The 13904-nt window shown below is 44.9% G+C and overlaps 3 protein-coding genes across 4 annotated transcripts in view; 1 reads left to right on the top strand and 2 right to left on the bottom strand.

The window, feature by feature from the left end:
• The window catches only part of LOC115578437 (homeobox protein Meis1-like), a 58091-nt gene that overhangs the window by 26933 nt on the left and 17254 nt on the right, over positions 1-13904 (top strand). Inside the window, exon 9 of the mRNA XM_030411400.1 lies at positions 1290-1366. Within this exon, the coding sequence (XP_030267260.1) occupies positions 1290-1366 (77 nt within the window). The remainder of the gene's footprint in view (positions 1-1289; positions 1367-13904) is intronic.
• LOC115577651 (E3 ubiquitin/ISG15 ligase TRIM25-like) lies at positions 4102-6896 on the bottom strand. Of its 2 annotated transcripts, XM_030410632.1 has the most exons (2): positions 5697-6896; positions 4102-5663 (listed from the first exon to the last, which is right to left on the bottom strand). In XM_030410632.1, the coding sequence occupies exons 1-2, from the start codon at positions 6783-6785 to the stop codon at positions 5091-5093; spliced, it is 1662 nt and encodes a 553-aa protein (XP_030266492.1). In that variant the 5' UTR covers positions 6786-6896; the 3' UTR covers positions 4102-5090. The 2 variants fall into 2 exon arrangements, with proteins under 2 accessions (XP_030266492.1, XP_030266446.1); XM_030410586.1 differs by having other exon boundaries at positions 4102-6896.
• LOC115578386 (tripartite motif-containing protein 16-like) lies at positions 7654-9990 on the bottom strand. The gene has a single exon (XM_030411338.1). The coding sequence runs from the start codon at positions 9988-9990 to the stop codon at positions 8581-8583; it is 1410 nt and encodes a 469-aa protein (XP_030267198.1). The 3' UTR covers positions 7654-8580.

Here is a 13904-nt window from a genome sequence, read left to right as displayed (position 1 = left end):
CTACATTAAAATGCTCACACAGAAACAGGTGGATCATCCTGAGTGAGCAGGTCATGACTTCTGTGAAGAGACATGTTGCTGTTTGACTTGTGTAAATGTGTTCTGTCAGCTGGTGTCATCTCTTTGTGTTTCTCTTCTGTGGAGAATGTAACTGGTTGTGTTTAATCACTGGGTCGTGCTGAGCTGTTCCTGCATGAAGCCAAATATTTCCATCTGAAATGTGGGTGGAAATGCAGAACCAGGCCGTGCTTCACTTACACTTCCTGTTCTGAAGTTATTTTTAAGGATTTCTAACGCGTGAGTCCAGCGTTTCTCTGGACGCTCTGCAGACTGTAATGAGTCTGAGCGTCAGCAGCGTGAAAGTAAACTCCTCGACAGTGCGGCTGTATCTGGGTCAGGGACGGGCAGCGACGTGCCGGCCGCGGAGGATCTGCAGCAGCTGGTTTCAGTCAGCAGATGAGGAAACTCTGGCTGACTGTCAGCTGCTGCAGTCAAACCTTATTTATTGTTCGCAGCGCTGCGTATCTTGGCAGAGCTCCGCGTGAACTTCTCTCTCCTGTCCACTCCTGTACGGTTTATTTAGAGCTGTTACCAGAGCCGCTCAGTGAGCTCAGGCAGAGATTCTCCGTCTGTGTCTGGTGTTTGTTGTTCAGGTCGTCCTGCAGTCAGCACGCTGTCTGCTCCTGCAGCCGGATGTTTTCATCCTCACGGTGCTGAGTGTCATCTGCTGAGAGCTTCATCAACTCATCGTACAGCTGTAGTTCAAATGAAACCTGACAACATTATGACTCTGATCTCAGTGTTCAGAAAGACTGAAATACAAGCACACACACACACACACACACACACACACACACACACACACACACACTCATACAGATCAATACATACAAACATGTACGATCATAAAACATTAAAAGATGAACACACACACACTTGAGGGATGGAGCTGTGCAGCCTCGGGCCTGTTGACATCCTCTAACGACCCCAACACACACACACACACACACACACACACACACACACACAGTCTCATTAACAGAGCCTCTCTCTTCACTTGACTTCCCTCTCTAATTGGCTCACCATTTCTTCTCATTAATTATGCTCCATTTCATGCTCCCTTAATGAGTCTGGCCCCGCCTCCCTCCTTTAACGCTAATTAGCAGCTTTGAGACTCACACTGTCGACCTCAACAACAACAACAACAACAACATCAACAACAGGAAACAGCCTCTCCGTGTTCTCCAGCGTGTTAACCTCTCTGTGTTTTGTGTTTTGTCCCCGTGCAGCACCCGTACCCGTCGGAGGAGCAGAAGAAGCAGCTGGCTCAGGACACCGGCCTCACCATCCTGCAGGTCAACAACTGGTGAGTCGGCGGCGACGCCACGCGCTCGCTGCGTTTGTGAACCCGAGGCGACCTGAAGCTAATGAATGAGTCCTGTGGGGTTGACTCCACTCCAAACATCCCCCGGCTACAGCAGAGAGGGGAGGAGGTCGTTAATTGGAGGCTTAATTGGAGCTGGGAGGGCGGAGGTAGAGACCTGTCGGGTACTTCCTGTTTACCGATACAGAAAAGGAACCGTCAGCGAGTTTCACTGCTGGGAATTGAACCGCTAACACGTCGTTAGCACCAGTGATGGAAGGTGACCTGTGTGCCAATCTGAGGAGCAGGAAGTGAAAATACTTAAATACTTCAGTTTGTTGTACGTCAGATTTATACTTAGTTACATTCCATCACTGGATACTTGTACTGCACGTATTTCTACTTTATCAGCTTTTTTCTTCTACACGAGCATTTTATAGATCTGCTCCGGCGGTCATGTGGCGGCGGTCACACACACGTTCAGATTGTACAACAACAACAACCTGATTAATGGAGTTTTGATGTGTTTGCGGTGATATCTGAGGTCACTGAACGTGTCAGGAAACATTTGCATGACTCGATAAAACTCCCATGAAGTTCTGTCACACAGAACCGGTGATTTACATGGACGGGGACGTGAGCGGCGCCGATCGCTCAGCTGACGCCTGACGCAGATTTACATTAACTTTGAATAAGCAGAATAAACCGGCAGTGCGTTTTTAATGTCGTGGAGCCGATTTTATATCATTTGCATCAGCAGCGAGTCAGAACTGAAATCAGAGACTAAACAAAGAGTCACATTTCATCATTTTTTAAACAGCTGCTTCCTAAAAACCCTCCGTGAGCTCGTCGGACCGGCTCAGCCCGCCGTGACGCGATTCAACACCACCACGTCTCCGGGTCTCCACTCCTCCACAAGAATTCCACTTCCTGTCTTTAATGTGAATATCTCAGAGGAGACGCCGCCGGTCGGTGCTGCTCCCTCAGAATATTTGGCCGTTGCCGTGGTAACACCTCTGGAGCAGCAGGCGTTGTTTTTGCCGATTCTGCAGAATCTGAGTAAACGAGCGAGCAGAGACGAGTGTGTGTGTGTGTGTGTGTGTGTGTTAGTGATTTCTTCTGATGCTCTTCCTATCGCCTCCTTGTTCCCTTTCTTTGCTTCCTTTTATTCCCTCCCCTTGTTTCTTCATATGTCCTTTCCTTGCTTCCTTCCTTTTGTCCAATTTTATTTCCTTTCCTTGCCTCCTCTCCTTTGCTTCTTTCTGTTTCATCTCCTTGTTTCCTTTATTTTCATGTAATCTCCTTGTTTCCTCCTCTCCTTCTTCCCCTCGATTTGCTTCCTTTTATTTCTTCTCCTTGCATCCTCATTTCCTCTTTTTGTTCCCTTCCCTCGCTTACTTTATTTCTTCTCCTCGACTGTCCTCTCCTTATTTCCTTCTCTCCTCTCCTTGTCTCCCCTCTCCTCCTCCTTTCCTTTTAACCGCTCTCTTCTCCGGCCTCCCGTCTTCTTGTTACCTTCCCTTGCTCACTTTTTTATTTTTTCCTCTTGCTTCCTTCCATTTTTCTCCTTGTTTCCTTCTATTTTCTCCTTGTTTCCTTCCTTTCCTTCCCTTTTTCTCTTCTTTTTGTTTCTTCATCTCCTCTCCTCGTTCCCACTCATTGCTTCCTTTCTTGTCTCCCCTCATTGGTTATCTCCTCTTCCTGCCTCCCATCTTCTTGTTTCCTTCCCTTACTTCCTTTTTGATTTTCTTCCTTGTTTCCTTTTCTCTTCTCCTTGTTTCATCCCTTCCTCTGCTTGTTACCTTCCCTTGCTTCCTTTTTATTCCTTCCTCTTGTTTCTTTCTATTTTCTCCTTGTTTCCTTCCTTTCTTTCCTTTGGTCTCTTTTTTTTGTTTCGTCATCTCCTTACCTTGCTTCCTTTCTCATCTTTCCTAGTATTTTATCCTTGTTCCCTCCTCTCTACTCCTAGTTGTTCCCTTCTTCCTCTTTCTTTCACCTCATCTCTTCCCTCATTGGTTATCTCCTCTTCCTCCTCTCATTTTCTCCTCCTCTCCACCTTCATCTCTCCTTCTTTCCTGTGTTATCCTTCACTTCCTCCTTCCTCTTCTTGCCTCCCGTCCTCCTCCTCACATTTACTCTGATCACACTGGGTCGTTAATTTCATCGTTGTTTTACTTCAACAGTTGTCACACTTGTGTTTGTTGGCGTGTGTGTGTGTGTGTGTGTGTGTGTGTGTGTGTGGTGCAGCAGTTGGTGTAAATGGCATTTTCATGGCAAACAGCTGGACTGGTTTATTTAAACACACCCGTCATGGAGGAGGAGGGTGACCTGAGAATGACACCCGGGGTGGGCGGGGCTACCGACTGTTTTACAAGCTGTGTGTGTGTGTGTGTGTGTGTGTGTGTGTGTGTGTGTGTGTGTGTGTGTGGTTGTGTAGCTGCTTTGTTTAGACCCTCTCTGAAGCGTCTGACTGTACAGATGACTGAAGCTGATGTTTATTATTTTCACGACAACGATTTCATTTCTTAACTTTTGAGTGGTAAAAAGTCAAAGTTATAAACATGATTAGAGCTGTGAGTCTGAGGCTGTAGAGCGGTGTCGTCTGTGTTCCCAGGAAATCAGTTTGCATGTCAGTGTTACGAGTTTCAAAGTGTGTAACTGGAGTAACAAATTATTTGTGTTGAGGTTCTCTGCTCTCGACTCTCCTGGATGAAACCCTGGGAAACAGAATCTTATAATCAGTGAATGAAAGAGTGAACCGCCATCTTCTTCCCCGAGTCTCGCTCTCTTTATTATACATTTCCAAAATCATGGTATAAAACAATAAACATTCCCCAGTGCAATCATGTTTCAGTTTCAATGTCCATTTGGTAGTTTAAATGTAAACACATCAATACAGTTGTTTCTACTTTCCACACGTCAGTGGGCAACATCTCACACACACATTCACAGAAATAATCATGTCTTTATGAAACTAATCATCACTCTTTCTTTTAAATGCAATCATGTCCAAACTATAGACCATGCTTTTAACTTACAGAGATATATATATTTGTTTTAACTCAAGTAATCCACCATTATATCAGTGTAATAATGTAAATCATAAACCCTCTTTGGTTTTAAATCAATATTTAAATGACTTTAGAGTCAAAACATGAATCACAATACACACACAGAGAGAACTGTTCAACTTATGATGCATCTTCAAATACAGATTGTTTCCAAAAACTAAAATTTGACAACCGACTCATTACAGCTACAATACACCACTGCACACTTTGGGAGGAAGCAGTCTTTGTAAGTTTTACTGAGTACCGACCTGGAAAATAGAATCATGGAATCAGTGAATGAAAGAGAAAACTGCCTGACTTTAACATATATACATTATAAAGCAGGAGGTAACAGATATCACTATGAAAGTCCTCCAGTTCATTACTAACATCAACACAATCATTGTTTGTTTTACAATGGTTCTGATATTTCATGTTTAAATATGCAAACAAGGGATCTAATTAAATGAATTGAATGAAATGAATAAATGTAAATGAATGTCTGAAGATAAATCTGAACTAAGTTAAACACCTACATCTGTATTTAAGACATTTTCTGTCCAGTCGTCTGAAATAAAACATGTTATAGAAGCAAAATGGACCAAAATCTAAAACTGGACAAGAGCCTGAGAACATGAAGTGTTCAGCTGTAGTGTTTCCTCTGACATGACTTCTGTCTATTTGACTGGAATGAACTCAGCAGTGGTGCCAGAATCTAAAACATGAACTCCAGCATAGAGAGGCTGAGTGAATGTGGTCTGGACTCTGTGGAGGAGAGTCATGGTGTCAGAGACGCTGTAGAAGGACAGAATACCTGCACTGTGATCCAGGTACACTCCAACTCTGGAGGACCGAGGACCTGAGACGGGAGTTTGGATGTTGTTGTAATAAAACTGGTAACTGTTATTGTCACATCTTAACATCCAAGATTTGTCATTGTATCCAAATCCACATTCAGATGAAATCCCTGCTCTGCTGATATTCTTGTATGCGACTGCAACACGAACTCTCCCTCCTCCTCTTCCTCTTCCTCTCAACTCCACCTCCCAGTAACAACGTCCAGTCAGACTCTCTCTACTCAGGACCTGAGACCACCAAGTGAATCTGTCTGGATGATCAGAATAAGACTGATATTGACTCATTAATGTTACTTTTCTGTTCCCCTCAGATAATAACAGACATGGGTGTGCTGTGTTTGGATCCAGTGTGATTTCACGTGAATATCTTAAGAAGTCAGCTCTGGTCTTGGGCTCTGGTTGTGGGTTTGACAGTAAAACATCCACTTGAGTCACTGTCAGTGAGATGTTGGTCCATGTCTCTCTCAGGACATCCTGTAGTTTGTCTCTGAGCTCTGACACAGCTGCTGTCACATCCTCAAAGTAGTTGAGAGGACGGATCTTGATGCTGGATGAGTGTGTAGACTCACTGAGTGCTGACAGTGAGGGGTAGTTGTGTAGAAACTGGTTGTGATCCTCTGTGTGTGAGAGCTTCTTCAGCTCAGCGTCTTTCCTCTTCAGCTCAGTGATCTCCTGCTCCAGCTTCTCCTGAAGCTCTTTGACTCGACTCACTTCAGTTTGCTGCTGGGATCTGACATGCTGCTTCACATCAGAGCGTCTATTCTCCATGAGACGGATCAGCTGGGTGAAGATCTTCTCACTGTGCTCCACTGCTTTATCAGCAGAGCCATTGATGGCCTCCACCTCCTGTTGAAGCAGCTTCACATCTTCCTCTCTGTCCTGGATTCTCTGCTGGATGTTGTGTTGACTCCCCTCCAGCTCTCTCTGCCTCTCAGTCCTCTCTGCTGCAGCTGACACTGTGTCGTGGCCTTTATGTTCGTCCACAGAGCAGAGATAACAGATACACTGCTGATCAGTACGGCAGAACATCTTCATCACCTCATCATGACGAGAGCAGATGTTCTCCTGGAGCTTCTCTGACGGCTCCACCAGCTTGTGTTTCTTGAATTGAGCCACAGTATAATGACGCTGAAGATGTTTCTCACAGTATGAAACCAAACAGACTAAACAGGACTTAGCTGCTCTCAGTTTCCTCCCAGTGCAGACATCACAGGCCACATCTTCAGGTCCAGCATAGCAGAGATCAGCAGGAGCAGCTTGGAGTCCAGTCTTCTTCAGCTCCTCCACTAAAGCTGCTAACATGGTGCTTTTCACCAGGACAGGCCTCGGTGTGAAGCTCTGCCTGCACTGAGGGCAGCTGTGGGTTTTCTTCTCATCCTCTTCATCCCAGTAGGATTGAATACAGTTCTTGCAGTAGCTGTGTCCACAGGGAATAGTTACCGGGTCCTTCAGTAGATCCAAACAGACGGAACAAGAGAAAGTCTCTCGGTCAAGCTGAACTGCTTTTTGTGCCATTTCACCTCTCAGTGTCAACGACCGTCTGAGTTTCACTTCCTGATAACTGAAACTAGTCTGAGCTCTGATCTGAACAGGGTGTGTTTGTGCAGCGAATCAGGTCTGTCAGCTGATCTGAAGGGGAGGAACCAGGAAATACACTGACAGAGTGGAGCTGCTGTGTGAGAGGAGGAGGAGGAGGAGGAGGAGAAGGAGGAGGAGGAGGAGAGAGGAGGAGGAAGAGGAGGAGGAGGAGGAGGAGGAGGAAGAGGAGGAGGAGGAGGGAGGGCTGATCGAGCTGTGAGTCATTCCAGGAAGAGGAGCAGCTCTGAGACTCTGAACTTTGTTTCCACATTTACAACCAAGCCTCCAATAAAACCTGCTGCACATGATCGTGTGTGTGTGTGTGTGTGTGTGTGTGTGTGTGTGTGTGTGTGTGTTTACATATATATGTCTAATTCAAGCTGCAGCCAGATTACAGGAGAAAACAGTGTGATGCATCAGGGCAGCATCGAGGAGACAGGTTGCTTTTTATCCGTGTCATCTTTGATTGAGAGCACAAACTAAATGTTGGCTGTAAAAAGCAACAAGTGACAGAAAACTCTGCTCATTTCTCTGTGATGAAGCTGTTTTAACCATCAAGTCTAAAGGACAGAGACTGAGCGACTCTGCTGCTCTCAACATGAACTGTGAGCTTTGTGGTGCTTCAGGAGGGAAACTGCCTCCGTCATACTCTCATATTAGTTTCATGTTTTGTCCGTCAGCTCTGTGTGAGACCCTGAATGAAGACGACAAGAAAAGACTTTACACGTTTGTTTATTCATGATTTAAAGCTTCACTTTGTTCACACATCCATCAGTAAAGTCTGTTCAATGATTTCATCAACAGATTCACTTACCACACAATCAGTTTGTTGGATCTCACACATATGTACAAGACAATAATCAACACTCTGCTTATTGATTATGATCATGATTATTACACTTTATAAAACCTCACAGTTCCTCATTACAACATCCACGTGAACAAAAACAACCACATGTGTTCTGCCGGACAAACTCCAACATTTACAGAAGGACAGCTGACAAGGCGTCAAAGTACCGCCCAGAATGTTTGATTGACAGGTGAAGAAATGCCCCAACAATCAGCAATAAACACACAAAGACAAAAACACACAATGTAACACACACTGTCCCACGGAGACACAACAGGTGACGTGAACCAACAGATATCACATCAAACTTCTCCAGATGATTACTGACATATTTACATCATCAAACATATCGTTATGTACATTTAGATATTCAAATGAGGCGTAATCTCATCAGAACCGTCCAGAACAGAACTCTGAACATTGGATGAAATCAGGCTCAAAGTTCTTGTTTCGTGTTGTCGACATGCATTTATGATTCATTAAATTTTCTGTCCAGTCGTCTGAAATGAAACATGTTACAGAAGCAAAATGAACCAAAGTCTAAACATGGACCAGAGCCTGAGAACATGAAGTGTTCAGCTGTAGTGTTTCCTCTGACATGACTTCTGTCTATTTGACTGGAATGAATTCAGCAGTGGAGTCAAAATCTAAAAGCCAAACTCCAGCATAGAGAGGCTGAGTGAATGTGGTCTGGACTCTGTGGAGGAGAGTCATGGTGTCAGAGACGCTGTAGAAGGACAGAATACCTGCACTGTGATCCAGGTACACTCCAACTCTGGAGGACAGAGGACCTGAGACGGGAGTTTGTATGTTGTTGTACCAATACTGATAACTGGTATTGTCACATCTTAATGCCCAAGATTGGTTATTTCTTCCAAATACTCATTCAATTGTGCTGTCTGCTCTGCTGATATTCTTGTATGCGACTGCGACATAAACTCGTCCTCCTCCTTCTCCTCTCCACTCCAACTCCCAGTAACAACGTCCAGTCAGACTCTCTCTACTCAGGACCTGACGCCAGTAAGTGAATCTGTCTGGATGATCAGAATAAGACTGTGGTTGTCTCATGTATGTTACTTTTCTCTTCCCCTCAGATAATACCAGCAGTGTGTTTGCTGTGTTTGGATCCAGTGTGATTTCACGTGAATATCTCAAGAAGTCAGCTCTGGTCTCGGGCTCTGGTTGTGGCAGTAAAACATCCACTTGAGTCACTGTCAGTGAGATGTTGGTCCATGTCTCTCTCAGGACGTCCTGTAGTTTGTCTCTGACCTCTGACACAGCTGCTGTCACATCCTCAAAGTACTTGAGAGGACGGATCTTGATGCTGGATGAGTGTGTAGACTCACTGAGTGCTGACAGTGAGGGGTAGTTGTGTAGAAACTGGTTGTGATCCTCTGTGTGTGAGAGCTTCTTCAGCTCAGCGTCTTTCCTCTTCAGCTCAGTGATCTCCTGCTCCAGCTTCTCCTGAAGCTCTTTGACTCGACTCACTTCAGTTTCCTGCTGGGATCTGACCTGCTGCTTCACATCAGAGCGTCTTTCCTCCATGAGACGGATCAGCTGGGTGAAGATCTTCTCACTGTGCTCCACTGCTTTATCAGCAGAGCCATTGATGGCCTCCACCTCCTGTTGAAGCAGCTTCACATCTTCCTCTCTGTCCTGGATTCTCTGCTGGATGTTGTGTCGACTCCCCTCCAGCTCTCTCTGCCTCTCAGTCCTCTCTGCTGCAGCTGACACTGTGTCGTGGCCTTTATGTTCGTCCACAGAGCAGAGATAACAGATACACTGCTGATCAGTACGGCAGAACATCTTCATCACCTCATCGTGACGTGAGCAGATGTTCTCCTGGAGCTTCTCTGACGGCTCCACCAGCTTGTGTTTTTTAAATGTAGCTGATTCATAATGAGGCTGGAGGTGTTTCTCACAGTAAGAAGCAAAACAGACTAAACAGGACTTAACTGCTCTCAGTTTCCTCCCAGTGCAGACATCACAGGCCACATCTTCAGGTCCAGCATAGCAGAGATCAGCAGGAGCAGCTTGGAGTCCAGTCTTCTTCAGCTCCTCCACTAAAGCTGCTAACATGGTGCTTTTCACCAGCTCAGGCCTCGGTGTGAAGCTCTGCCTGCACTGAGGGCAGCTGTGGGTTTTCTTCTCATCCTCTTCATCCCAGTAGGATTGAATACAGTTCTTGCAGTAGCTGTGTCCACAGGGAATAGTCACCGGATCCTTCAGTAGATCCAAACAGACGGAACAAGAGAAAGTCTCTCGGTCAAGCTGAAATGCTTTTTGCGCCATTTCACCTCTCAGTGTCAAAGACCGTCTGAGTTTCACTTCCTGATAACTGAAACTAGTCTGAGCTCTGATCTGAACAGGGTGTGTTTGTGCAGCGAATCAGGTCCGTCAGCTGATCTGAAGGGGAGGAACCAGGAAATACACTGACAGAGTGGAGCTGCTGTGTGAGAGGAGGAGGAGGAAGAGAAGGAGGAGGAGGAGGAGGAGGAGAGAGGGCTGATCGAGCTGTGAGTCATTCCAGGAAGAGGAGCAGCTCAGAGTCTCTGAACTTTGTTTTCACATTTACAACCAAGCCTCCAATAAAACCTGCTGCACATGATTGTGTGTGTGTGTGTGTGTGTGTGTGTGTGTGTGTGTGTGTGTGTGTGTGTGTGTATACATATATATGTCTACTTCATGCTGCAGCCGGCTTACAGGAGAAAACAGTGTGATGGATCAGGGCAGCGTCAAGGAGACAGGTTGCTTTTTGTCCGTGTCATCTTTGTCTGAGAGCACAAACTAAATGTTGGCTGTAAGAAGCAACAAGTGACAGAAAATTCTGCTCATTTCTCTGTGATGAATACTGAATCAATACTGTGTGCGCTTTGTTTTTCTATGCACTCCGATCCTCACTTCGTTCCGTCATTTCCTGTTTTCTTGTTATGGATTACTAGCACGAGACTAGCACCACCCGCTGTTAAGGAGGCTTATTGCATCTTGTGCAGGCGCAGAACGTACATGCTACAGCACGTCGAAGCGGTGTGTTCAATGCAACTTTTTTGACAAACAAGTCAGACTAGAGGACAGAGAGTGGTCAGATAAGGCAGTTGGACGTCTGGTCGTTGTGTGGGGGCCTTTAAAGGACAGAGACTGAGCGACTCTGCTGCTCTCAACATGAATTGCAAGCTTTGTGGTGCTTCAGGAGGAAAACTGCCTCCGTCATACTCTCATATTAGTTTGATGTTTTGTCCGTCAGCTCTGTGTGAGACCCTGAATGAAAACGAGGAGAAAAGACTTCGTACACGTTTATTTATTCATGATTTAAAGCTTCACTTTGTTCACACGTCCATCAATAAATTTTGTTCAATGACTCAGGGATTTCATCAACAGATTCACTTCATCCACACAATCACTTTGTTGGATCTCACACAGGTACAAGACGATAATCAACGCTCTCTTTATTGATTATGATTGTAATTTTTACACTTTATTATTACTTCTTCAAAAAGAAGCTAGTAAACTAGTAATATATAACATACTCCATTTTCAAAGTAACAAAAAATGTGTGTGATAAGTAATGTATTACTATATTTAGACAGTAATATAATAACATAATACATTACTTTAAAATGAAAGTAATGAGTAATATCTAAGATAATTCATTTTGAAAGTAACTCAAAAGTGACCCAATAAGTACTATATTACTCTACACAGAGAGTAATATTTCAACATCATTATATTAGTTTAAAATTACATCATCACACTTGCCCTGTTATAAACGTTTGACCTTCTCTTTATGAGCCTGACAGCACTGAAATATGTGGTGTACACACACACACACACACACACACACACACACACACACACACACACACACTGGATCAGGGCTGTAGGACGTTTAAGCTACAGAAGAGAAACTTTGTCATGGTGGATGGTTGAAGATGAGTTCAGCCTGAGGAGTGAAGGTGCTGTGTAGTCTGGTGGTACAGCAGCTTCACTCCTGCATCTGTTGTCAAAGGGCAGCAGGGTGAACAGACTGGTGGGTGTTATCTTTTAGTATCTTTGGGCCCTTTGCAGACGTCTCACTTCACTGATGTCACTGATGTCCTGTAGATGGTACCAGCAATGTTCTGGACGGTTTTAATCAGCTGTGGAGTCGTCCCAGGCTGCAATGAACCATGACAGTTTGTGATGTTTCTATTGTTCTTCTGTCTTCTGTGTACTCATTCAAACGTCCACGTGAACAAAAACAACCACATATGTTCTGCCGCACAAACTCCAACATTTACAGAAAGACAGCTGACAAGACATCAAAGTACCGCCCAGAATGTTTGATTCACAGGAGAAGAAACAGCACAACAATCAGGAACAAACACGAAGACAAAAACACACAATGTAACACACACTGTCCCATGGAGACACAACAGGTGACGTGAACCAACAGATATCACATCAAACTTCCCCAGATGATTACTGACATATTTACATCATTAAGCATATCGTTATGTACATTTAAATATTCAAATGAGGCGTAATCTCATCAGAACCGTCCAGAACAGAACTCTGAACATTGGATGAAATCAGGCTCAAAGTTCTTGTTTCATGTTGTCGACATGCATTTAAGATTCATTTAATTTTCTGTCCAGTCGTCTGAAATGAAACATGTTACAGAAGCAAAATTAACCAAAGTCTAAACATGGACCAGAGCCTGAGAACATGAAGTGTTCAGCTGTAGTGTTTCCTCTGATATGACTTCTGTCTATTAGAGTGGAATGAATTCAGCAGTGGATTCATTACCTGAAAGAAAAAGTCCAGCATAGAGAGGCTGAGTGAATGTGGTCCGGACTCTGTGGAGGAGAGTCATGGTGTCAGAGACGCTGTAGAAGGACAGAATACCTGCACTGTGATCCAGGTACACTCCAACTCTGGAGGACAGAGGACCTGAGACGGGAGTTTGGATGTTGTTGTGCGAAAACTCATAAGTGATGTTGTCACATCCTAATGCCCAAGATTTGTCATTGAATCCAAATCCACAATTATGTGACTTCCCGGCTCTCCTGATATTCTTGTATGCGACTGCAACACGAACTCTCCCTCCTCCTCTTCCTCTCAACTCCATCTCCCAGTAACAACGTCCAGTCAGACTCTCTCTACTCAGGACCTGATAATACAAAGTGAATCTGTCTGGATGATCAGAATAAGACTGTTGTTGATTCATGTATGTTGCTTTTCTGTTCCTCTCAGATAATAACAGATGCCTGTATGCTGTGTTTGGATCCAGTTTGATTTTACGTGAATATCTTAAGAATTCAGCTCTGGTTTTCTTCTCTGGTTGTGATGGTAAAATATCCACTTGAGTCTCTGTCAGTGAGATGTTTGTCCCTGTCTCTCTCAGGACGTCCTGTAGTTTGTCTCTGACCTCTGACACAGCTGCTGTCACATCCTCAAAGTACTTGAGAGGACGGATCTTGATGCTGGATGAGTATGTAGACTCACTGAGTGCTGACAGTGAGGGGTAGTTGTGTAGAAACTGGTTGTGATCCTCTGTGTGTGAGAGCTTCTTCAGCTCAGCGTCTTTCCTCTTCAGCTCAGTGATCTCCTGCTCCAGCTTCTCCTGAAGCTCTTTGACTCGACTCACTTCAGTTTCCTGCTGGGATCTGACCTGCTGCTTCACATCAGAGCGTCTTTCCTCCATGAGACGGATCAGCTGGGTGAAGATCTTCTCACTGTGCTCCACTGCTTTATCAGCAGAGCCATTGATGGCCTCCACCTCCTGTTGAAGCAGCTTCACATCTTCCTCTCTGTCCTGGATTCTCTGCTGGATGTTGTGTCGACTCCCCTCCAGCTCTCTCTGCCTCTCAGTCCTCTCTGCTGCAGCTGACACTGTGTCGTGGCCTTTATGTTCCTCCACAGAGCAGAGATAACAGAAACACTGCTGATCAGTACGACAGAACATCTTCATCACCTCATCGTGATGAGAGCAGATGTTCTCCTGGAGCTTCTCTGACGGCTCCACCAGCTTGTGTTTTTCAAAGGCAGGAGATTCAAAGTGAGGCTGCAGGTGTTTCTCACAGTAAGAAACCAGACAGGACAAACAGGACTTAACTGCTCTCAGTTTCCTCCCATTGCAGACATCACAGGCCACATCTTCAGGTCCAGCATAGCAGAGATCAGCTTTGAGTCCAGTCCTCTCCAGCTCCTCCACTAAAGCTGCTAAC

This window comes from Sparus aurata, chromosome 1, assembly GCF_900880675.1.
Source record: "Sparus aurata chromosome 1, fSpaAur1.1, whole genome shotgun sequence".
Classification (NCBI taxonomy): Eukaryota; Metazoa; Chordata; class Actinopteri; order Spariformes; family Sparidae; genus Sparus; species Sparus aurata.
Note: the sequence above shows the minus strand (reverse complement) of the source record. Positions and strands in the feature narration are given on the sequence as shown.